A 25,275-nucleotide genomic window follows, 5' to 3' on the forward strand; every position below is an offset into this window, starting at 1 on the left:
TAATAATTATTATATGGTTTATGAAGTTGCTTTTTTGCTGAGAAAGGCCCTTGTCCAATGTTGACTGCCCCACCCCACCCCCAGCCCCAGCCCTGAGGTCTTTCCTAGTCTGGGGTGAAACCTGGGACTTTCAGTATGGACAGCAAGAGCTCATTCACGATGCTCATATCTCAGTTATCGGCCAACCCAAACAAGATTTCAGAATTTCATTTTTAAAAGTTCCTGCCGGCAATATGTACTTGCCTGTGTGTGCAGTCTCTACTAACTGACAAGTACCTTTTACATTTAATTAACAGCACAACTTACAGGTGCCACTGTGTGCCTGAGATGCTCTGGGTTCTGACAGTAAAGAGATGTGAGCCTTGAGTAGCCGGCTGCATTTGCAACATCTGCCACATTTTATTTGCACTTCTGTCCAAAACTAAGGAATTGCCTTACTTAAGCATGTTAGAGTACAACTTATTTACAAAGGGGAGACTAAGTGCTTATTTGCATTTCTGCCTACAAAGGAAAACAGGTTTTCTTTCCCCTGCTGCTATCTAGAACCTCAAAGGCTTACAAGAATAATAATAGTACAAAAAGGCGAGCTTTGCCCAGAAACCTTTCCATTGGCTTCTATCAATTGCTCATAAATAAATACAACCAGCGAGAACCACCCAGAGTCTTCATACCTTGATTGCAGAGTGGGCCAAAAAATCCAGGGAGGCAGTCACAATGTCCTGTAATGTGATGACAGGGGACAGTGCTGTGAATGCACTGGGGACACGGCTGGCTGCATTGATGTCCATAGAAACCAGGTGGACAAACTAAAATAAATAACAAAAGCTGTACTACAACTGTAAAGAAGGCAGAAACAAGACACTAGTCCTCATCATTACTACAGTTATTTGCAACAATGCAGGCAGTTTATGAAGAAACCACTCTACATTTTTTCTTAATTGAATGCATTTTTATAAGTTGTTTTCATGAATATATCTTTTTAATGCACACCTTCCTAAGCCTATATTTTTTCACACCCATTATTTGGCTGGAGAACTGCAATGCAAAATTTGGATTCCGAAGGATGGCTGTGTTTCAGTTTGTGTATTGTTTCGGAAAGCACAAATTAGGAGGGGGTTTGCATTTAAATCCTATGCCCTTTTAAAATGTGTGGGGGTATTAGGTTGTTGTTGTTGTTGTTATTTTGATTATGTATTTTGTGGTTTTTATATTCTGGTTTTATTCTGTGAACCATCCTGAGACCTGCGGGTATAGGGCTTTATATAAATTCAAATAATAATAATAATAATAATAATAATAATTGGAAACAGAATCGAATTTCTCCTCCATCTCTATATTCAAGACACAAATGAACTATCAGAAGCAAAGAAAGGAACAAAAGCAACAAGACCCTCCATACCTGTCAGGCCTAGTGAGGAGAAGCAGCAACTTGAAATATGCAAGTTCAGTTCAGGGACGGATCTGATAACGAGGGATACTTAGGGGGGCAGGTGCAACTCCTGGCATAATGAGGCCGCCGATAATGGAGGAAAGAAGCCAAGCTCCGAGCAGACCACCTTGGGCTATACAGCCTGATTACATGGATAAGATGAAGGCACTCAGATGCCCTCCCGGCCTGTGCACCACCGACTGATAGAGCTAACCTGTTATTTCTCTCCTCTCTCTGGAAAAGTTTCAATTTCCTCTTGTCTCATTCCAAACCCTGGGGATATAAAGTTTGCAAAAAGAGAGAGGACCTCTTTGAGGGCCTCTTTCGTGGGTCTGGAGAGCAGTTTTACAGCCAGAGAGAGAATTGCCGTGAACTCACAGGGAAAGAGGGTTTTTGTAATTGAAATGCACAAAGGCCGTGGATGGCAGCCCTGGCCCAGGTCAGCACCGTAATGGCTTTAAATAAAAAAGAAAAATAGCAGCTGCAAGTTATTTGGGGGAAAAGTAGCTTTTGCCTGTGCCAAGGCTGACCTGAGAAATTCGGGGCTGGGGAACGAGAAGTGAACTGGGAATTTTGTGTGTGCGCAAAAGTTATTTGCAGAGTTAAAGACACTGGTTCTGTAAAGAGCCATTCTGAGTTTAATCGCACAATTCCAGTATAGACTCAGTAATTGTGTTTGGATGTTCCCGCCATACAAACTGCAAACCTGAGGATGGGATAACTGGGTCAAGCTCAGTTCCACAACCACTGTTGTGGATCCCTCAATCCAGGTCTTTTTTTGCAGGGCAAGGGGCTAACTTAAATAAAATATTGGTTTGGAGCGGTGGTGGTGGTGGTAAGCCCTGCCCTGAATAATCGGTGTACTGACACCATTTGAATGGCAATGCCCATCAACTTTGCCCCCCTGGCCCCCTCAAATATTTTATTGGGGAGTCCGAGACCCCTCAGCCCCTAGGAGTTGGCTCCTATGGCCACCTGCTTCCCTGTGGTCTCCTCTCCACGTGATGGCTGAGGAGGAATTAGGGATGGGATGAGGCTAATGGGATCCGCAGAGTAAAGTATGTAGGTTGGGGGGGATAACTTACTTCTTTGGCACAGGGGTCCTCGGTAGCCTGGTGCACACTCGCAGGTCCCATCCTCTGGGGAGCAGGACCCTCCGTTTTCACAGTTGCAGGTGATGGAGCAGTTGGGTCCCCATCGCCCTTCTGGACAGACACTGTCACAATGGATGCCTGGAGAAGAGCAGAGATGCAAATCCAAAATGCTTCACAACTGAAGTCTTTTTGTGACTGTAAGTTGTTTTAAACTGTTTTTCAGTTAATTGTTGTTAATTACCTGGAGCCTTAGGGTGAAGGCATTGAGGTGTAGGTGGGTTCCCAAGAGGTTATCACACACAGTGATAGCAACAAGAACCTTTATTGAACTAACAGAACTGGGCAACTGCTTATATACATTTCTGAAGACCTGGGCCACTCCCACTCCCAACGTGATTGGCTGTCTAAACTTCCCAGCTGCGAATCATGACTCAGAATTTAAGGGCCAATGGCAGAGGTCCAAATCCTGAAATGTTCTGTGATTGGATATCATGTATCAAATCAGAACACAGGGGCTCAGAATCCTTAGACTCAAGCTTAGGCAAATACAGACCTCTGAATACATAACAGCAGTGCTTTCCCCCCCAAAAAATGTTTAGGGGTACTCTCATTTTCCTACTCATGTTGAAATACTGCCCCTCAATTAGGCCAAACTTAGATTCACAAAATGTTTAAGGGTATGCATCCCTCTGCATCCCCCCGGGGAAAAGCGCTGCATAACAGACATGATAATAAAATACCAGCAGAAGATTGCAATAAGTTGTCTCATACCAGTTAATTTTGAAACAAAATATAGCAATTCATTTTAAGGCTAGCATCACATTTTAAATTCGCAGTAAAACTGGCAAAATAATAAAATGCCTGATATTATTTATGTTAAGTCATACAGGGTAGAGTCTAATAGGGTGATGGGCATGGCTGCTGTGATGGTGGCACCCTTTGTCCTGGCACCCAGGCTGCTTCATGCACTTTAGGAGACAAATGTCAGAAGCAGCAAGAGGATGGGGGGGTGGTGGTGGAGAAAGGCAGCAACCCTTCCCCTGAATTTGTAGCTTCACTGTGGGCTTTCAGGAAATAAACTTCCAGGTAGAAATGTCAAAAGAATTGCAAAGGAGATAGAAAAGGAAGTGGGAATTGTTGCAGTTTGCATGCTCATCTGTGGTGAGGAGCTTAAATCTGTGATTTTGGTGCTTAAATTGTATACCGCCCTTCATACATGGATAAAATGGAAAAATAAATATTCTCTGATTATTAGGACACAGGTTATGTCCCCGGCTCTGCAGAGCACTTAGCATAGCGGGTGGATCCTACCCTGGACTCTCTCTTTATTCACATAAATTTGTATGCTCTGCAAACGTGCAGAGATGCAAATCCAGGCACCAAATGGCTCCCAGGACAATAGTTTGGCATTTATTATGACGTTCAAATCTACCAAAGTGCACTCTGTGTGTGCAGAGACTCTTAGCAGGTGATTTAAAGGCTCTGTCCTCCAGTATTCTAATTAGTGACATTTAAATAAGGGCTCCTGCTCTTTCACTTGTCAACAAATGAATTAAAATAAACCAGGGCCCAATCCTGCAAGCCCACGGGGGGTCTCTAAGGAGCTGTCACTCATCTGTGTAAGACTCACAAGGGCAAGACTTTATTTTACTCAAATTAATGGGAGTACTCCTGAGAATCGTATAACCTGGTCAGATTTGAGCTGGAGCAAGGGTGCCTGTGCCTTTAACAATTGCAAAAGAGAGGGATTCTCACGTGGACAGGAAAAAGGCATTGATCTTTCCCATGAGCTGAATTGGTGACACCTTCTGAAATCTGATGAGTCTCCCCATTTTTTGCATTTGAGTGAAGGGGAGTCCCAGGGCAGGATGGGGGAGGGGATTCCTGAGGTGGGGGGTGTCTGTGCAGTTGAGCCATCCAGGATTCACCACAGCTCCAGAGTGCTGCAGTTGCTAACACATTCACATTTTGTTTAGAAGTTTGAAACACTCAAAAAGGAAGTTTATGTATCCCCCATATCAAACAGTTGTATGTCCCTGGACCCCAAAATAGACATTAGAATACCCCATAGGATACACCTGCACAATTGCAGTTGTTCAAAGCTATCATCCTTCCAAAATACTTGTAAACACATGATAATAATGCACAGTTTTCACACACACACACCTATAAGTTAGTTGTATTTATTGATTTGGGGTTTTCTTTCCTCCCCAGGCAATACATACATTTAAAGATTTCTGTGCTTAAAATACTGCCGTTTTGTGTGTTTCCTCTAATAACTTTTTTACTTGACCAGGAGGAAATGCTTAAGCAGTGATACTGATGTAGAATAAAATGTCCCTATTTTCATCTGAGGAATGGTAGAGGATATGCATCTGAACTAATTCAACTCCATAAAGTTTGTTTTGTGGAATGGCTTTTAATCACAGTTGTAATGTGTGGTAGGGTTTTGGTCTTTCAGACTGTGCAAGTGCAGCACTCTTGGTACTCTCTGAACTGTATCATGGGGCTGCAGCCAGCTGAATTACGTCTGCAGTTTAATCGCTGAACCTGCTTTGTGTGAATGTCTGTGGGCTTGACCTTGCCCAAACCAGCATGGAAGAAACAGCATTTTCCACATGGTTGGGTTTAAACATGACTGAAAACACCACAACACTTTCTTGATGGATGCACTGGGACCTTGACATTGGCAAGGTAGATTTGGGAAGAAAATCAGCCAGTAGTTTGAGAATGCTGTTCTCAGGGGCGTGGGGGGGGGCGGTCTGCCCCGGGTGCCATCTCTGAGGGGGTGTGACAAAAAGGCACACTGCGGGGGGCTAGGCCTGTCACCCCAGGACGCAGCGGTGCAAGCTGCCACCGCATGGAAAATCACACCGCCGCAGCTACATGTGGAGGATCACACTGCCACCGCTGCAGCTGCGTGTGGAGGATCGTGCTGCCGCAGTTGCAGCCACGTGCAGATTGCACTGCCACCACCCCAGGTGCATGGCACCCACGCTCTGAGCACCCATGCAGCCAGCTCCGCCACTGGCTATTTTGCTTTGAAGAAGTAAATTAATGAATGTTAGAAAAATGATGCAATGAAGTTATATGGCTTTAGCAGAAATGTTATAAGGAATTAGGTACAGACAGATTGTAAATGTATTAAAGGGAAAAAACAAGATTAGAATATGTTAAGATAAATTATAGGACAGAAAACAGAAGAAGATGGAAAGGAATTGCTGAAACAATTAACAGAAGTGGAATACAAAAAGCGAGGTGTGAGGAGGTCGCTGAAACAAGTGAACAAAAGTTATGATATTGAAATTATTGGATGTGTTTTTAAATTGTTTTTGTTTTGTTTGGTTGATTCAATGTTTTAGGGTTTGGGTTGTGGGGTGTTTTTGTTTTTGTATTGTATTGTATTGTCTTGTTTAATTCTTTTTCTTTTCTTTTGTAATCTTTAAATTGCTAATAAATATTATTAAAAAAAAATATTTTGCTTTGAAGAAGTAGCAAGTTTATGCTCCGAGTCTCCACTTTTGATGAACACTAACCACCACTTAGTACATTCCATGTGGCTAAAGGCATGGTAAAGAAAAGGAAGAAAAAGGATTGGGAGGTGTATATTGTGCAAGGGAATAAATAATCATATATTTTGCAAAACCTCTCCTCCACTGCCTTCTGTATATTTTAGCTCAGTACCCGCAAAGCAGAATGCACCCCACCAGTTATGTATGGCAACCCAGCCAGGGGCTGATAAACTTCCGGTTTTTAATGTCTGCCTGGCCCTGCAAAACCAGAAGGGTTGTCATTGCACTGACAGGCCACACACTACATGCCAGGAGGCGGCGGCTGCGTTTGGCGCCGCAGGTCACATGCTGCGCAGGTCCTGTTAAAGCACATGAGCATCAGACTGAGAGCTCAGGAGTTTGCTGCCTCAGTGTGCCTTGAGATCTGATACAGACCTCATTTAAGCCAGCAATCCCTACACCATCCGGAAGTTCTTTATCAGCCAAGCGCATGTTTCTCGCGGATAAAAGGATAAGCGCGGGCGATGACTCCAAAATACCTGAACTCAGCCAGAGTTTGGATTATATGTGCTGCCATGGATAAGCTTCATTTCAGCTCATTTCCTGCTTTTTGATGGCTTCATTAGGCTGCCATGAGGAACATGCCATGTTGGTGGACTTGCCACCCACTCGGACATCCTGCTTGGAGGATTATTAAAACTGACAGAACGATCACTGTCGAGCATACGTGCAGGGCAGTTTTCAAAAATATCTGTGGATAGTGCACTGAAGGAGCATAGCAGGACTCATCCCTCCACCCACCTCTATTCAAGTTCAGAAATAATTACACATTTCAGAAGGGATGTTGTACCAAAGCCAGAGGCATCTTAACATGAGGTTCAGAAGCATGTTGAAAGTAAAGAAAAGCACAGCTTTATATTGCATTATATCATGGACTGACTATATTACTGACACATTACTGATAAGCTCCTGATGAAGTGGACATTGGTTCATGAAAGCTTACTGCCCCAATGAAATTATTAGTCTTTAAGGTGCAACAAAACTCGCTTTCTTTTGGCTGTATTAGCGCAACACAGCTACTCCCCCTGGAAATTATTACCGATATAAACGTACACTATAAGGAAACAAGGCATCATAAATCAATTCCCTTTCAATTCAACCACAAACCTAAAAATAAATAAAAGGTGAGTAAAATAAAATAGGAAAGAAAAAAATAAGTAACGATAACAGAATATCAGAATTGCTTTACTGGGCCAGGTGGAAAAGTCCATTTGTTGCCATAGAGGCAAATGGGTGGGCCTTTCCACACCTCACCTGGCTGGATGCCACATCACCAAGATGGAGAACAATAGGCCAGGAGAGTTAGTGCTGGAAGGAGAGTTTGGCTGATGCTGCAAGCTAGAGAGACAGAAGCTGGTCTTGTTCTGTACAAGACCCATAGATATGGTTTGGAGAACTCCCTGGGAATTGAGTGGAGAGGCAAGATTCATTGAGTGTTAATGCTGTGACTGAGGCCCTCCAAGCTATACTCAGGTTGTATATATGTGTAAATAAAACCATATATCCTAAAGACACCACATTCTCCATTGACCTTCATTCTAAGGAAACCAAACTCTGGGCAAAGCGCTATAACCTCTGGAGTTTCCTGCCACTTGGAGATTGGGGTGTGTGCAACAATATGATTTAGGAGACTTTTGCTAACCATGCTTGCTACATTTCAGTTGTGTTAGGGGTCTTGATTCCCTGGGAGAAGCTGTTTGGCAGCACTCATAAAAACCCAGCAGGCAATAAATGACAGGGGGAGGGCACCAAGTGGCTTAACCCACCATGGACCTACTTGCGCAATTAGAATGCATAACCTAATGATGGATTGCCTCCCCTCATTTTAAATACTGCCAACCCAGACTCCTGGAATTAAGTGCAAACGGGGATTAAGGGAAGAGTTGTCACGTTGCTTCCTCCATTTTGACAGCAATATTTGGACTAGAATTCTTTCATTGTAAACCGGGCTATTTATAAATGGAGACAATTAAGGAACATTATTTCTTGTCTTGAGTTTTTCAGAGAATGACACCAGCTCCTTTCTTTTAAAAAGGCAGGAGCATTAAAATGCATCTCCGTTTCCCCCGGCAGAGAAGTCACCTCTAGCTGAAGACTAATGAGGCAGTATCTTCCCAGGACTAAATAAAGGCAAGATGATTCCTGATGGGGATACTGACTTAGCACAACGCAGAGGTGGTGGAAGGGAAGCCTTAATCACATCTAACAGATGAGAGCAGGATCACACCTTTTAAGCATGTTTAGATTCCAAAGGTTAGCAAAGAGAGATAGATAGCAAATACATGGAGTGGCCCTTATTAGAAGCTTTTCAGTTGCACAACTCTCCATGTTTACTTGTAATATGATAAAGGCAGAACTGAGTTGTATCTATTTGACATGACAATTACACCTCTCTCTCTCTCTCTCTCTCTCTCACACACACACACACTCATATACACACATATTTATTTTAAACAAACTGTTTTACCTGAAATCTGAAACAAAGAAACGACAGCAACAGAAAATGCAGTGGGGTCTTTTGCTCTGTTACATTAAATCAATTTTTAATTAGCTCTACAACACTCTTTCATTTAAGTGCTTTCAAACTAAATTTTAATATCTTCTTTTAGAAATGTAGGTAAAGAACAGTTATGGTGCTCATTAAAAGACAGATGGCTGGATAGATGGATAGAGAAAAAACAAAAATGCTGATAAAATGACACCAACCAGGAAGGTATACAGGGGCGATATTTTCACCTGCCTTATTCCACCATGAACATGTCAAAAGTGTGTCTCTTAGAAAGCAAGGAAGGGCAGCACTAAGGCAATCTACAGCTGTAGCAAACATCCCCATTCTTTCTAAAAAAGTTAGATTTAAAAGAGAGAGAAGGTTCATGGGGAAATGAAAGAGGACAATGAATTGATGGCATCATGGAGATGCCCTGTGGGGGGGGGGATCGAGTAAATAAAGCATGGCATTTTCACCCTCGTGTTTGGAAAGATTCTGGATCTCTTCCTGGGACCACCATAGTCTCAACTCACACAAGCCAACAAGTCCCAAGAGAGAAACTGTGAGTCCTTTGCAGTGCTATATTTTTCTAGAAAAAGAGGTGCCGGAACTCACCATGAACGCCACCCTTGTTCTCTTATAATGGCAATGGCGCCCACCTGAGAGGTGCCAGAACGGGAAAAAAGTCCTGGTCCTATGTGCACTGGGATTGCTTTAAGGTGTATTTTAATTTAGTAATGTTGTGTATTTTTTTGTATTTTTTTACATTTTGTAAACTACAGAGACACCTATTTTGGTATAATGACGGTATAATTGAGCAGTATAATACAAATTGACAAATAATCATCATCACAAAGGATGTTAACATTTTTGTACTCTGCCATTTCTCCGCTCTGCCTACGGCACGAAATTTCTCTTGTCGAGGAGAAAGGAAACTGCCTCCTGGTTTCGGCCCTTGCTGTGTTTCCATCCAACTTGGCTGAACTGCAGCTCCTGCTCCTAATGAAACCGGTTGTTCATGCCTCTAGACAATACAACCACACTTCTCCAAATTGCAGGAAGAAAGGAAGGAAGAAGGTGGATTGGAATAAATGAGAGCTGGAGGCTTCGGCCTGGATCTGCTCCTCCTATCCCCTTGACTGTGGCAGAGTCTTTGGGGGGGGGGTCTTGCTACTGAACTGAATCTAATTATTTTCTAAGGGATGTAAGACCTGGAGAAATGAAATTACAGGATGTAGCTTCCTTTCCTCTTGTTTCAAAGTGGGGGAAAGGAAAGAAGGATCTGTGGGGAGATGGATAGATCAATGTATACGCTGTAATTATTTTATTATTGGAGCGTGCTCTCTCTCTCTCTCTCTCTCTCTCTCTCTCTGCACATTAAAAAAAACACACACCACACATTAATCACCATCTCAAAGTAGGTTCCACCGAAATTAGTTTTGACAGGACTTCAATAGACATGGTGGATCTGACGCTAAACACCCTGCTACTCTCCTCTGTCTTCTCAGCATGGCACCAAGTCATAACAGCCACTTGTCTCTGACATTTGGATAGCAGTTCCTGGAGTGCAGAGAGAGATTAGGTCTGATTCACTGCAGGCCATGTGAGGCTGTCAAAAGCTGCAGAATTGGTGCTGGGTATCAAGGAGATTTTGAGGCACCTGGGAGCTCCCTAGCTCAGCCAGACCAGCACCCAGACAAAAGGGAAGGCAATCCTTCTGTCTGCTGTGACCCCGAAAACCCAGCAGCGGCCAGGACACTGAGTCGGGAACAACAGAGAGTATAATGGAGAAAAGAATACTAGAACTGTAATACTAGAACTGGTGGGCCTCCAGTGGAGCCGAATGTTGGAAGATTCAGGATAAATTTTTTAAAGGGCTTCTTAATGTTGCAGTGATGGCCACTAATTTGGGTAGCTTTAAAAGAGGGCTGGTCCATAAAGAAGGCTGATCACCGAAGAAATGATACTTTTGAATTATGGTGCTGGAGGAGACTCTTGAGACTCCAAAAAGATCAAACCTCTCCATTCTTAAGGAAATCAGCCTTGAGTGCTCACTGGAAGGACAGATCCTGAAGCTGAGACTCCAATACTTTGGCCACCTCACGAGAAGAGAAGACTCCCTGGAAAAGACCCTGAAAGATGGAAAAGACCCTTTGGGAAAGATGGAGGGCACAAGGAGAAGGGGACGACAGAGGGCAAGATGGTTGGATAGTGTTCTCGAAGCTACCAGCATGAGTTTGACCAAACTGCGGGAGGCAGTGGAAGACAGGAGTTCCTGGTGTGCTCTGGTCCATGGGGTCACAAAGAGTCGGACACGACTAAATGACTAAACAACAACAACAACAAAAGAGGACTGGATAAATTCATGGAGAACATTGTCAGTGGCTACTAGTCATGATAGCTAAGCTCTACCTCAAAGGTAGTAAGAACCTTGATGAGCTGGAATGCGTACAGAGGAGGGTGGCCAAGATGGTCAAGGGTCTGGAAACTAAGCCTTATGAGGAACGGTTGAGGGAGGTGGGTACATTTCACCTGGGAAAGAGGAGAGTGAGAGGTGATAGGATGGCCATCTTTAAATATCCGAAGGGCTGTCACATGGAAGATGGAGCAAGCTTGTTTTTTGCTGCTCCAGATGGTTAGACTCAAACCAATCGAGTCAAATCACAAGAAAGGAGATTCCAACTAAACACGGAAGAATTTTCTGGTGTAAGAGCTGTTGAACAGTGGAACGAACCACCTTGGAAGGTGGCGGAGTCTCCTCCATGGGAGTTTTTAAAGCAGCGGTTGGATGGCCATCGGTCAGGGATTCTTTAGTAGTGATTCATGCTTTGTAGGGGGTTGGGCCTGATGCCCCTCGGGGTCCCATCCCACTCTACAATTCTATGATTCCAGTTAATGCTTCTGAGTTCCAGCATGCACTTCTTATGCTCTTATTGCCAGCTAAGGAGCTGGACTGGGTCCTGGCTCTGAGTCAGATGTTGGTGATCAGGGGATCATTGAACTTGAGGCAGGAACAAACTGAACCAGATGCTACAGCACCTGGGCCTACAGAACCAGAGCCAGGACCAGAGCCAGGACCCAGCCCAACAGAACAATGAGTGTACCACTGCTACTAGGAAATGACTATAAGCTCAGTGGTAGAACATTTGTTTTGCATGCAGGGGTAGACAACCTTTTTCCCCCTTGGGGGAGATCCATCATGTTTCATGTGCCAGCTCTGGGCACAACCAGGCAGAGACTAAAGTGTGCCGGACTGATTTATCCAGAATAACCACCACCCTGCTTCCATTTTCACCATGGGAAGTCTCAAACTGGAACTCCCAAACTGAAGGATGTGCAACTGATACAGCCCAAATTTCTTCCCAGATGGCATTCACCTTCCTCAGTTGAAGGGGAATTTGAAATTGTAAGCTCCTTTGGGGTAGGGACCTGTCCCCTTACATACTTTGATCTTCTCATGAAACCACCAAGCCTCTTGAAAGCATACCAGCACGAGTAGATACACAGGTACCACTGCGGCGGGAAGATAAACAGCATTTCTGTGCGCTATGACTTCTGTCACGGTATTCTGTGCGCCATAAACGGTTTAGTCATGCAGGCCACATGACCTGGAAAAGTTGTCTGTGGACAAATGCCAGCTCCCTTGGCCTGAAATTGTCAAATTCGGCTGGACTTAACTATCCTGGGGTCCTTTACCTCTACCTGCCTTGATGGGGGAATGGCAAACTGCTTTGCATACGTAAGGGACAAGATTCAATCGCCAATGGCATCTATAGGTAGTAATGGGAGAGACCCTTGCCTGAAACCTTGGGGAGCCACTGCCAGCGGCGGAGCTAGCTGCTTGGGCACCCAGAATGAGGATCCGCCAATGGGGCGAGGACGGGGTGATTGATGCGGCTGCATGATCCTCTCAGCGGGGGTCCGATCGCGGCATGGCCACGCGATCCTCTCAGCGGGAGGGCATGGCCGTGCAATCCTCCCACTGGGGGCCCCATCGTGGTGTGTTGGCACGATCCTCCTGGCAGGGGTCTGATCGCAGTGCAGTGCTGCCTGGGCAGCTGGTTGCGGCGCTGCATGCGATCCTCCCAGGGTGGATTTTCTCAACCCCCTCTGGGATGACAGCTGGGGTGACCTGCCCCCACCGCACCCTGGCCAGCTAGTGTGGAAGCGCTGAGCTAGATGGGTGATCTAACTCAGCATAAGGCAGCTTCCTAAGTGCCAAGAAGAGATTATTCTGCAGAGATGCCAATGCAGGATGGCATGGGGGCTTACTTACGGTATATCTTATAATTCGGTGCCTGGTGATCTGTTTGTCCTTCCCAATGACTCTGCTGTTTTACCTCTACCGTCGCACTGTCCTCTTAGTGCCTAACAGCTTGTACCTTAATCTACTCATTAGCAATTACAGAGGCACGCTCGGTTGTGTGTGTACCTAGCATGCCACTGCATCCATTCTGGGCTGGATAAAGGGGAATACAACAGGGCTGTTTGAAGGAATAGCATCTGATTAGCTCCGTCTCAGCTGCCCAGGAGGAACATATGGGAGTGGAGGCATACTGAAGCTGTCATTCCTGAACTTAGTGCTGGGGCACATTAGGGTGGTGCGAGAAAATAATTAAAGGGCCCCAGAGAACCCACGCACAGAGGAGGGGGCTTGCTGTTTTCTCAGAACAAGCCACTGGACTTCCATGTCATCAGCTCTTGTTTGGTGGCGGAGGAAGCTTAATTCTGCCACATCTTAGCACCGGGTGCTGTTGGATCATTAGATCACCTGTGAAGCAGAAATGAGAGCAGATGGCAGAGGAATCTGCCTGCTGAGGCTTTGTTTGCATCACAGTTCTGGCCTCTGTCCAATTACGAGTCATGCACAGAATAGAAACATTGGGAGGGGGGATTCCTATAGGGTGGTTTATTGTTGGCAGCCCTGTGTGAGTGTGTTAAATGCTGGCCTGGGCCCTTGCTTGCTCTATGTGCTTTGGAGTTGGGTGAGATTCAGGAGAAAGGCCCATGCACCCCTTGTTAGTGGTACTTTGGTGCAACTATCTCCAACTATCTCTTCCCCATAAGGTGGAGCAGGTTTGTGTGCCCTCTAATGTACTGCCTGCTGCGCTCTGCCTATGCCTTGTGTCTTCTTCAAATATCTTTGTCTGGCAGCTGGTTACATGGATGTTGTACCTTTTCTAGGTTCCTAGCTCTTTCTGGCACGCATGTAGAAGTCTGGGGAGTGTCTATCTGCCTGCATTGAGTCATGGCCTCCGATTGTGACTGTGTAGCTCAGTCACTGAGCATTTGCTTTACCTGCGAAAGGTCTTTGGTGCAACCCCAGACATCTCCTGTAGAACCACTGCCAGTCAGTGTAGACACCAAACACACTCACATATTATCTTCATCACCAAATGCAGTGGTGTAACAGTCTGGGACTGAAGACGCATTACTATTTCTGCAGCACGGTCCCTGTCTCCAGTAACCTACAGCCACCCAATCAGTATGAAAAGGGACCTTTTTAGCCGATGTATGCTTCAAAGATGAGCATTTAGCAACACCGAAAACACAAGGTGCTTCTGTTTCAGGAGAATGATGTGCAAGTTCTGCTACGTACAATGGAACTTCAAGGAAAAACACAACTTAAGCCACTCTGATAGAAGGTATTGGAGCACTCCAAATCATTTGCCCATGTATATGCACAGAAAAGAGCAGATCTAGCTGAAAGGCCAGATCTGCATTTATTGTTGCAAGCATCCCTTATTATTATTATTATTACTGTATAATTCTAAGGTTACTGCGACCTTGGAAAGTTGCATCACCTTGCAAGGGACATGGCTGTGAGACTCATGAAGGTACCCAGCACTTCTGAATATGTTACTGGCCAAATGAGTTCATGGCAGAGGTGAGATTTGAACTGGGAACTCTGATCTTCCATCCCTTGCTTACCGGTTTGTAGTACCAGCCTTCCCCAATATGGAAGGAACATTGTGTCAGCTGGGGCTGATGGTGGCTGCAATCCAGAACATCTGGAGGGACTCAAGCATGAGGAAGGGCTGTGCTCTATGGCAGGGTTGGGGCATCTGTGGCCCTCCAGATGTTGTTGAGCTGCGGTGCTCACCATCACACCTCAAGCTGGCTGGGGCTGATAAGAACTGGAGTCTAGAAACAAGTGCAGGACCACAGGTGCCTCATCACTATGTTAAGGTGTAAGTAGACTTATAAAGTATAACACTTCCACCTTCATCCCACTCCCATTTTTGTCCATTTATTTGAGAAGATATGGTATATTCTATTTTTTAAAATCTCCCTTCTCCTTTAAAAAATAAAAAATAAAATTCCAGTTCATGCCCTAAAAACATCTTCTTGGACTATCTTTTGGGTAAACAAAAAATAAACTTGACTAAGATACTGATCTAGTTCTACTGAGTTGGGCACCTCATCAATAAGTTCCAGAGGCTCAATTAACATGAGGACATCAGTGGAGCCTTTGATAACTTAGCAAATGCAGATTAGTTTTTTTTTTCTTTAAAAAATAGCCTGCTATCAGCAGGAGCCATCCTGAAAGGTTCCCCATCAAAAGAGAGAATTTTTAAGCAAAAGGAGGACATTAAAATCTTATCATCTCACTTGAAATTAAGCCAATGAAAAATTAAAGCTGATTTCTAATAGGCTTATGGTACATTTTTAAAGGCTTGGAGGGCACTGATAGAAGCCAGAAAGCTAAGTGCTCCCCTTTCAGATGGGAAAAGACACTTCCCTTTTCAAAAATGCCCAGTGGAGGCAGGTAAAAGGGGAGAATGATAACTTACCCATCCTGCTGAAATGTCCCCGTTCCATCCTTCCTTTAAAGACAATGTAAGGATGCAGGAATATCACACAATTAAATTATTAACTTCAAGAGCTAGGATACAGTAACTAAAAGTGATTAAACGGAAATTATGGCAGAGATAACAGGAACAGCCAGCCAGAAAATGGCAAGCTAATGTGAACGCAGGAATGTTTCTATATAATGTTTTCTACGTAGCATAGCAGCAGAGGACAAAAAGGAATCGGCGAGGGACAACGGTCCTTTTAAACATGCACACAACAATGCACTAAGATGCACTGTGAAACTCTCAGCATGCTGCCTGGAAGTCTGTTTATTGAACATTTAACCTGATTTGTTTGCAGTCAGGTTAGATGATGTTATGTCAAAGCAACTGTTATCTCACACTTTCTAGTACATCCCCCCCCCCCAACACTTTCCTGATCACAAATAATACAATCTTTTTGGGGAAGGGGATTTGTCACACAAGACCTCCCAAAGGAACAACCTAAATTAGCCAGTATGTGATAGAATCCCACCTGTAAATAGTGACAGGCTGGAAGCTTAACGTTCAGGAAAGATATCACTTGTTTGAAAGGGCTCGCTATATCCCAAAAGATGAGGGAAAGTCCCCTAGAAATGAAGCTGTTTATACTCTGCCCTTAAAAGAAAAGTAAGTTGTGTGCCAAGGTAGTCTAAACTTTGCAGCAGGAGCAGCAGAATCCAACCTTCTCCACGAGTGCCACACATTCAGAACATTTGCATAAACTTGCTTATGTTTTGCGATATTTATTTAGCTAGTCACAGGAAGGCAAGCGCTCTTATACACATATTGCCTTAAGAAATTTATACCAAAGGACAGCTCATAAATCCACCAGGACGTTTCTAAATCAATATTTCCTAATTATATTCCAATAATATATTATTGGTGGAGGGATATCTTTGTTAACAAATTTTCTAATAAATAAATAACCTCAGTAACTAACTAAAGGGCATTGAAACCCTGCCCCTGGAAATTACACTTGACTCATGTGCATGCATACACACTAATTCCATAGGTCGGTTTACACATGAATGGACATTGCCTGAGTTCTCTACCTCTGTGGACTGGCATGCAAATGAGCAAAACTGGTTCCACTGAACAGCCCTGCACCCAATGTGACCTGAGCATTCTATTTGTAGCTAGGTAAAGGTAAAGGTAAAGGTAAAGGGACCCCTGACCATTAGGTCTAGTCGTGGCCGACTCTGGGGTTGCGGCGCTCATCTCGCTTTATTGGCCAAGGGAGCCGGCGTACAGCTTCTAGGTCATGTGGCCAGCATGACTAAGCTGCTTCTGGCGAACCAGAGCAGTGCACGGAAACGCCATTTACCTTCCTGCAGGAGTGGTACCTATTTATCTACTTGCACTTTGACGTGCTTTTGAACTGCTAGGTTGGCAGGAGATTTGTAGCTAGGAGTACACATAGGAACATAGGCAGCTGCCTTATACTGAGTCAGACCACTGGCCCAGCTTGTCTACACTGATTGGCAGCAGCTCTCCAGGGTTTCAGGCATGGAGTCTATCCCAGGCATCTGGGGATGCTATTGAGGACTGAATCTGGGACCTTCTGCATGCGAAGCAGATGCTCTGCCACCAAGCTATAGTCCTTCCCCATGTTCTTTGCTGCCTTCTTCCACCAAGTCCTCCTGTCCTCTGTTCAGGGCAGTCAACAGAATGCAGGAAGAGCCTCTGAATCATGGAGCTCTTCTCTGTCCATCAGAGTGCTGAGGACGGGGCTCTGCTTTCAGTTCATGTCAAAGCCCTTGGAAAGCAAAGTAACAGAGGTTAGCTGAGTTAGATGGACCAATGATCTGACTTGGCAGGAAGCAACTTCCTCCGTTGCTATGCTAAATCTGTGATGGGTCCATGAGCAAGCCACCACTTCATGCTGCTGTCCCATCAAATGATGGTATGTGAACCAACACTTGACAATTCACAATGGAACATGTCAGGTTCCACCAAAATGCATTGGGTTTCAAGCACAGGGAGGTGATCATGCTAACCCTTTAAAAGTTGTTTGATTTGCAGTGGCTGACCACAGAAAAAATAACATAGTCCCCACACATGTGTCTTCACAAGGCAGTGCCCACATGCTGCCTTCGCCATAAGGGTTAGAAACTTGCATTTTGCACAAAAAAAACAAATCATACAATGAAAGCTGCAATTGTTAGGAGGCTGAACTCCATGCCTCGTACTAACTTCTGCGCTACACAATAATCCCAGAATAAAACACATCCCCGACTATTTAACATTAATTAAGTGCCAACCATATGCCAGCTCTGAACACAATACTAACTACCTCAAGCTAAGCACTACAACAGCTGAGGGGGACAGATTCAAATTAGTAAAACAATGATGTTACAGAATAACTTTGTTTCTCACAAAGCCTATCAAAAACGACTCTCTTTTGGCTTTCTCTCCTCTATCAACTGTTCACAAATCCAAAGTTAAAAATACCTCCTAGCTCACAGTCAAAGGGACTGCTTCCCTCAGAATTAAAAAAGGCCTTCCCCTGTGTGTGTGTGTGTGTGTGTGTGTGTGTGTGTGTGTATGCACCTTATCAGTTCTCCTGAATTAATGTGTCCACAGGAGAGAAGAAACAGGATTCGCTGTCTGAGTGACAGTAAAGGATGTTGCTCTCTGCTTCCCAAAGCGCCTCCCCGCACTCGAGTTTCCCTTTCTCAAAGCCAAGCTTATCTGTGCCCAGCCAGTTACTCGTTTCTCTACGCCATTAACTCCCTTCACCAGGGGCACAGAGGCTCTCACAAAAAGTTCAAATCTACCATGACTGCTCTGTTTTGGACACCGGAAAGTCATAGCCCCAGCTTAGCCCCAGCTTAACCCCACTGAAGATTTATGGGCATGTTTACATCCATGACGTTTTTAGTGGTACTTGCTGCTAGCACTATTTCTCCATCACCTGGTGGATCAGGCAGGAGGTAGAAAGAGGGCAGGAGAAGAGGCAGCTGCAACTCTGGGGTAGCATCTCTGAACACTGTCTTAGCAAAGGCAGAGGGAAGTCCACACCGTTACCAAAAGCTACAGAAATACCTGAGGATCCAAGGCTACCATGAAAAATGTAAACTCAACGCAGAAGGGAACAGGGGTGAGCAAGGTTGTTTTATGAGTCCACTCACTCTACCTTGAAGAAGGCAACATTATGAGGAGGCAATAACAAGCTGCTCCACTTGGAGGGGGCCCCTCAACAGCTCCACCTGGATCCTTCTGGTTTTCTCACCTTACTCAGGGGATTGACACCACTTTCACAGTGTAGATGTCAGTGACTGCTGAGTTAGACAAAGGAACCTTGAAGTCAGCAGTGCTGGGTCCTGGTGGTGGAGGGGTCAACTGTAATACTAGCCTTGCCAGCCTCCATAAGGCCTCAGTTGGCTCCAGGTTTTGGCTGAGATAACCATCTTCTAGCCATCAGGATCCACTGGAAGCTGATCAGAGTCCATAATTCCTTAGAGAGACCTGTCTTGACACTGCCTGGCTTGGCTTGATCAGCTTGTTCCCTGAACTTCCCTGGCAGGTTCCAGCTGTGATAGGCAATATGAAGTTTCTGGGTTAACCAGCCCTGGTATAAATAGCTTGAGTCTGGCCTGGTGCTCTCCTTGTTCGCTGTGCAACCACAGAACCTTTTGATGGCCACCAACTTGGATGACTTCAAAGGAGGATCAGACAAATTCATGAAGATCAAGGCTATCAAAGGCTGCCAGAAACGATGGCTGTGCAGCCATGTGTGGTGTAGTGGTTAAGAGCGGTGGACTCGTAATCTGGTGAACCAGGTTCGTGTCCCCGCTCCTCCACTTGCAGCTGCTGGGTGACCTTGGGCTAGTCACACTTCTCTGAAGTCTCTCAGCCTCACTCACCTCAGAGTGTTTGTTGTGGGGGAGGAAGGGAAAGGAGATTGTTAGCCGCTTTGAGACTCCTTCGGGTAGTGATAAAGCAGGATATCAAATCCAAACTCTTCTTCTTCAGTAATGTTGAAGGCAATAATGCTTCTGAATACCAGTTGCTGGAGGCCACAGTAGGGGAGAGTGCTACTGCATCCATGCCCAGCTTGAAGACTTTCCACAGGGATGTCAGTGACCACTGTGAGAACAGGATGCTGCTCTTATTATGCTCTTATGTTAAGCGAACAGTGAGGCAGGAGGTCACACAAAGCTTTAGGAAGTAAGGGCAAATGTGAGATAGCGTCCAACAAACCCACAGGGGTGCCTCTGAATACTTTCTGGGACTCACAAGTGGGGAGAATGCTGTTGTGCTGACTTCCTGCTTGTGGGCTTCCCAGAGGTCATGGTGACCTTTTGGTGTCCCCATAGGCGTGATGTTGATGTTTGTTCTCTATCTACTACCCTATCTGTCTGTGCCTGCTTATTCTGTGGTTGCTACCAGTATGGATGTCAGTTATTTATCACAGGGTGGGGTTGTTCAGTACTGTATGTTGCTGTTACCTGACTTGATAAGATGGATGACAAATGTTAAGGAAAAAATTAAGACACAGAAGTCCTGTACAAACTCCTTGAAGACTTTTATCCAAGTTCTCTGCCCTGTGCTTCCTGTCTGCCTCACTCTTATTATTAGTTTCTGGGAGGGTTTTTTTTAATGAGTAGTATCTTGAGAACCTACTTTAAAGAGGAAAGAAAACCCAGTTATTTCCCCTCCCATTGATCTCTTGCACTCAGCTCCTGACATCAATGCAAATTCCTTTTTTGGGGGGTGGGTGAACATACAGAATAACTTTTTTTAGATCAGACTTTCGTTGGCCATTAGCATCAGAGAGTCATTTGAACTGGCTTACCCTCATGAGCTGCAGAGAGCAAAACCTTCAGAAATTCCTGAACTTTTCTGATCTTTTCTAGGCCATCTCTAATTAGTAAAAAAACCAGGACAGCAATTTCCCCCCTCCCCACCCCCAACAAGTTTGGCACTCTATTATTGATAATGTCATGTTTGCAAAACGGAGAACATGATACAATTCACAACTTCAAACAATAATATGAAAGCCATAAGGATCTAATGTCTGATCCCTGTGACTTGAAACTGCAAGTATAATTTCTTACAAGGGTGTTGCTCAGTTTCAAGCTTTGTAAATAGGAAGAGGAAATTTCACAGCACGCCAAAAGCATCGCGACAAACAGCAAACCATCAAGAGTTGTTCAGTGGCAAAGCATCTGCTTTGCATGTAGACAGTCCCAGGTTCAAACCCCAGATTCTCCAAGCAGGGATGGGAAACGTAAAACCTGGAGAGCTGCAGCCAGTCAGTGCAGGCAATACTGAGCTAGATGGACCCATGGTCTGATTCAATATAATGCAGCTTCCTATGTTCCTAACGGGATTTTAAAAGTGTAAAGATGTTTCTCCAAGCACACTAATACACAAACTTCAAAGCCAGAAATATTGCAATTCACAAATATTATGTGCTACTAGCAACACACCGCTTCCGAGTGCAAGGACTGGAAAGCTCAGGTTTAAAATAATGTTTCCCAATTAAAAAAACAAAAATCCCAGCTGGGCTAGCATTCCCCTATAGATGCTGATTTTCTACATAAAGGAAGTTTGCTTGCTTGCTTGCTTGCTTGTTTTTTTAACCAGTGTTCATCTGCAAATAGTTTCAGGATGAACATTATGCTTTTAAGGTAGCCTTCGCCAGCCTAATGTGCTGAACTACAGCCCCAGTACATACGGTTATACCATCTGGGGTCAACTTGAATTGTAGTCGAAGATTTAGATGCACCAGGTTGACTAAGCCAGCTTTAAGGAGTTCAAAATAACCACCCAAACACCCTCGCTTTGGTCTTTTTCAAAGGCCACATTCACTGCTATTTATTGTCATTAATTTCTCATGGTGGATGCCATTTTCCCTTCACTGATCTTGCTCCTTTGGAGTGATCCCAGCCAACCACAGACTCCATAGAGATTTTGGAACGATGTCACAGAGGGCAAATGTGGTCTAGACAGCAATGCTTGTTGGACTGGTCACATGAATGATGATCCTCTTTAATCGGGAGCCACCTGGACTCTTCTCTAAGTAGGCAAGGAGGCATCCGCAAGAACTTCACCAGTTTAAGAAACAGGTGGTCTAAAGCATGACCCCTCCTCCATTTCCCACAGACATCTGACTGGCCAATGTGAGAACAGGAATCTAGACTAGAAGGCCCTGATGCAGCAGACTCCTCTTACGGGTCTAGATCTTCTGGCCTATTTTGCTGACAGTCCCTGTTTATGTCACAATAAATTTGGTAATAGTCCAGCAAGGCTGTTTGTTGTTTCAGTGACAACAACCTTGTGCAGCTGCCCTCATGGAGTTCACCCCTGACAGCAAGAGGCCAGTGAGCACCTGGCACTTTAGAGGGATGACTGCAAGGGCCGTCCATCAAAAGAACAGTGGGGAGCTTGGCCAGCGGATGGAACTGTGCACCGCTGAGGCCCCGCTACAAATGGTTCCTAAGCAACGCAACTCCCATCTCTCACTCTCCTCTCCTTCCCTCCTTGCTTCCTTCCTTCCATGCTGTTTAATTATAAAAAGTTGCCTTTTGATTTGGGAGCCCTTCACATCGCTTCCTCTGCAACCCCATTGTTTTCTTGGGAGGGCTTGCTGCTGTGATGATGACACTGCACGACAGAGAGAAGGCAGCAAAAGTTGTCCATCGCCAGTAATTAAGGCTCAGTGCTCCAGAACCCAAAACTTAGTAGCTGGTTTTAATGCTGGTCCATATCTCTCCTGTTGAGGGGAGCAGCCAAATTTCCCAAGAAATCCTATCACTAATGTATCTTCAGAGCCACAGCTGTTGCTCAGTGTGACTCTGCAGTCACAGCGGCAACATTGAAGCAGCATTTCTAAAAATAATGCCATTAGCAGCAGAAACCGCTAGCTGTTTGAATTAAACAGAGCCATTGTTGGCAAGTGATTCCCACCTCAGACACAGTCTTAAATGGGCAACCTTACTCTGCCTCTCAACTTCAGCCTCAGTAAAATGTGAATAATAAAGTGTGCTGCAATATTTGTCCATGTGTAACACTGACAATCACAACAGGAGGGCAGCATCTGGGAGAATTCTGGGCTTTACTCTAGATCAGTGCTTTTCAACCAGTGTACCGGGGCATCCTGGGGTGCCTTGAATGATGGTCAGGGGTGCCATGGGCAACACTGGCCTCTGTCTGCTTTTCCTTCCCTCCCTCCTCTGATGCCCTCTTGCATCTCTGCCTCCCAAAGGCTTGCACAGCTGTTTGTTGCAGCAATCCTGCTGCCGCCACTGCTGCCTCTCAAGGTAAGATCCTGGCCTCACATTCACATTTGGCCAGTCTCCGTTGGGATCACCCTCTGCTCAGGCCTCTGTGGGGTGACGTGCTTTCAATATTGGTTGTGCTTGCAAATGTTTCAGGACATATCTAATCAGTGCATGTGCCACCAGTTGCTGCTGAAGTCCTGTAACCCTTTATGCCGCAAATGGTCCAGGATGTGTGTGACAAATGCGATGCTGTATCGTTTGGGAAGCACCACAGAGCATCTGATAAAGCGGAATGATCTGTGGTTGATCCCGTACAAATCCATCACTAATACACTATTACTGCATCAATGACATGTTCCAGAAGACACTTGCAAAAAACAAAACAAAACACACACACACGACCAGCAGTCTGGAGGGGCCCTTAAGGTATCAATGAAGATCTCACTGGCCTCAATGGGATTTTTAAAAAAGGTTTAAAGACAAAGTGTGGCACTTGAACTGGTCATGGATAGAGCTGCAGGATAACACACTTGTCAGCTTGCCATTTTTACCTGTCCAACCAGCAAGGCAGCAACAATAACCTGTAACCGGATCACATCCATCTGCATGGCTACAATCACAGTGTTCGCTGCAATTCAGGCCGTATGTCCCATCCTTCCAGAAAAAGAAACAGAGAATGGGAAAGACTCTTAGTTATTTTATATATATATATATATATATATATATATATATATATATATATATATATATATATATCTACATTTTCCTACCAGCCACTCTGGTAGTTGTGATTGTAATTAGACCTAAATGACTGCCTTTACAAAGTACCAACCATCTCAGACCCTACAATCAGCAGGTGAGGCCTTGTTGGTGGTTCTGCCACCAGGGCCTGCCTGGTTGGCCATGAGTATGGCAGGGCCTTTTTAGGGGTGGCTCCATTGTTGTGGAATGCCTTCCCTAGTAAAGTGTTTCTTCATCAATATTAACTTTCAGGAGGAATTTGAAACCTTTCCTGCTTGCCCAGGAATTTGGTGGCTGAAGAAAAGTGTTCTTGGCAACCACAAGATCATTGGATGGAATAATGTTTCTATTGATAACATTGCTTTTAGAATGTTTTAACTGTAATAGTTTTTAGATGTTTTTAACAGTAATAGTTTTTAGATGTTTTTAACTGTAATTGCTTTTCAAACATTTTAACTGTTTTAGGATGTGGATCTGAAAAGCAAAGCAAAAACAGAGTTGTTCTGTGTACAGATGTCTTCTTCCGCAAAAGTTGGAGGGACCTTGCAGCCTTCATGAGGCGGGGTGGGGTGGATGTCCTAGCATAGATGTTAACCACTGATCTGGGCATTTTCATGCACAACACTGAAAAGACGTTTTGTTCCCTTCGTTTGGATGCTGCTCTTAGGTCAATGGCACCCTAATTACTGACCTGGATAAGGATCAAAAGTAGACTTACAGGGCAGGGCTGGTCACAGAAATCCCCTTGCCAGCCAGGAGAGCAAAGGCAGAATCCATCCACAGGGTTGCAGGCGGCTCCATTGGCACAGTAACATGACTGGTTGCAGTTGAGACCCCAAGTGCCACTTGGACATGGAATGGAACAATCTGCTCCTTGCCACCCTGGAACAAGACAGAGCACAAGTCAGATGCGCCAACCATTACCCCCATTAGAGCAGACCCTGCTATTAGGAAGGACAAGGAAGCTGCCTCAGGTGGCAGAAGCTGAGGGGTGTGGAGCAGACAGGGGTGTATATGTGGCTCAAGTGAAGTACAGTGCGCTGTCCAGTCACCAGTGCTGAAATAGGAGTCAATTGCCAGTTATTTAATGCATGGAATAGGCGGCACCATCTTGTCCTTTGCCCTAGAAAACTTGGTCATCTTGGCTTCCCTGCCCTGCAGATCTTTCTCGGAGAAGGCACCCATTTTAGAGATTGTAGCAGTTGTGCGTGTCACGCACCCACAGCAACTGTGCCATCTAGATTTCTTGTCATGTTTCCAATCAGTAGGGCAGAATGTGCTTTGGAACATATGGTGACGGCTGGTGTTTTGGGGAAGGCTGTGTTGATCACACAGGAATGGCCAAGCCAAAAGCAAGCACAGGAATTCAGCTTTCACAAGTGAAGTGTGTGAGAACATTCAATTGAGAATCTTCATGGTCTGAGGGGACGTGAAATTTCTACCTAAGTGCCATAGATTTGTGCAGAGTCAGTGCAGACAATGCCAATCTTCTTCTTTTTTTTGGTAAATTTTTATTCCAGGTAACATTTTTACAGATCAGTTTCATTTGTTGAGACATTTGTGTTACATTAGGAAGGAAAGGGGGAGAGAGGTGGAGGGGGGAAAGGTGAGCAGGGGTGGGGTCAGGTGGCGATGTTTCTATTTTACTTAATGTACCGTATTTTTCGCCCTATAAGACACACCGTCCCATAAGGCGCACCTAGTTTTTTAGGGGGGAAATAAAGGGGGGAAAATTATTTCTCCCCCAGGCGCGGGGCTGGGGCAGGGGAAGCCCGAGCTTCCCCCGACCCCAGCCCCCAGAACAGGCAACTCTCCGCAAGCCGTGGAAGCCTTCGGCATGCATGCAACTCTCCGCAAGCCGCGGGACCCCTCTCGCTCTCCAGGCT

At 45.0% G+C, this 25,275-nt stretch overlaps 1 protein-coding gene across 7 annotated transcripts in view; it reads right to left on the bottom strand.

Annotated features, from left to right (window-relative positions):
• The window catches only part of MEGF11 (multiple EGF like domains 11), a 349,752-nt gene that overhangs the window by 51,158 nt on the left and 273,319 nt on the right, over positions 1–25,275 (bottom strand). For all 7 annotated transcript variants that reach the window (XM_079954213.1, XM_079954211.1, XM_079954210.1 and 4 more), the window contains 4 exons: positions 24,108–24,271; positions 23,200–23,302; positions 2,515–2,661; positions 672–806 (listed from right to left, as the gene is read on the bottom strand). In XM_079954213.1, the coding sequence (XP_079810339.1) occupies positions 672–806; positions 2,515–2,661; positions 23,200–23,302; positions 24,108–24,271 (549 nt within the window). The remainder of the gene's footprint in view (positions 1–671; positions 807–2,514; positions 2,662–23,199; positions 23,303–24,107; positions 24,272–25,275) is intronic.

This window comes from Podarcis cretensis (assembly GCF_951804945.1).
Source record: "Podarcis cretensis genome assembly, chromosome: 14".
Lineage (NCBI taxonomy): Eukaryota > Metazoa > Chordata > Lepidosauria > Squamata > Lacertidae > Podarcis > Podarcis cretensis.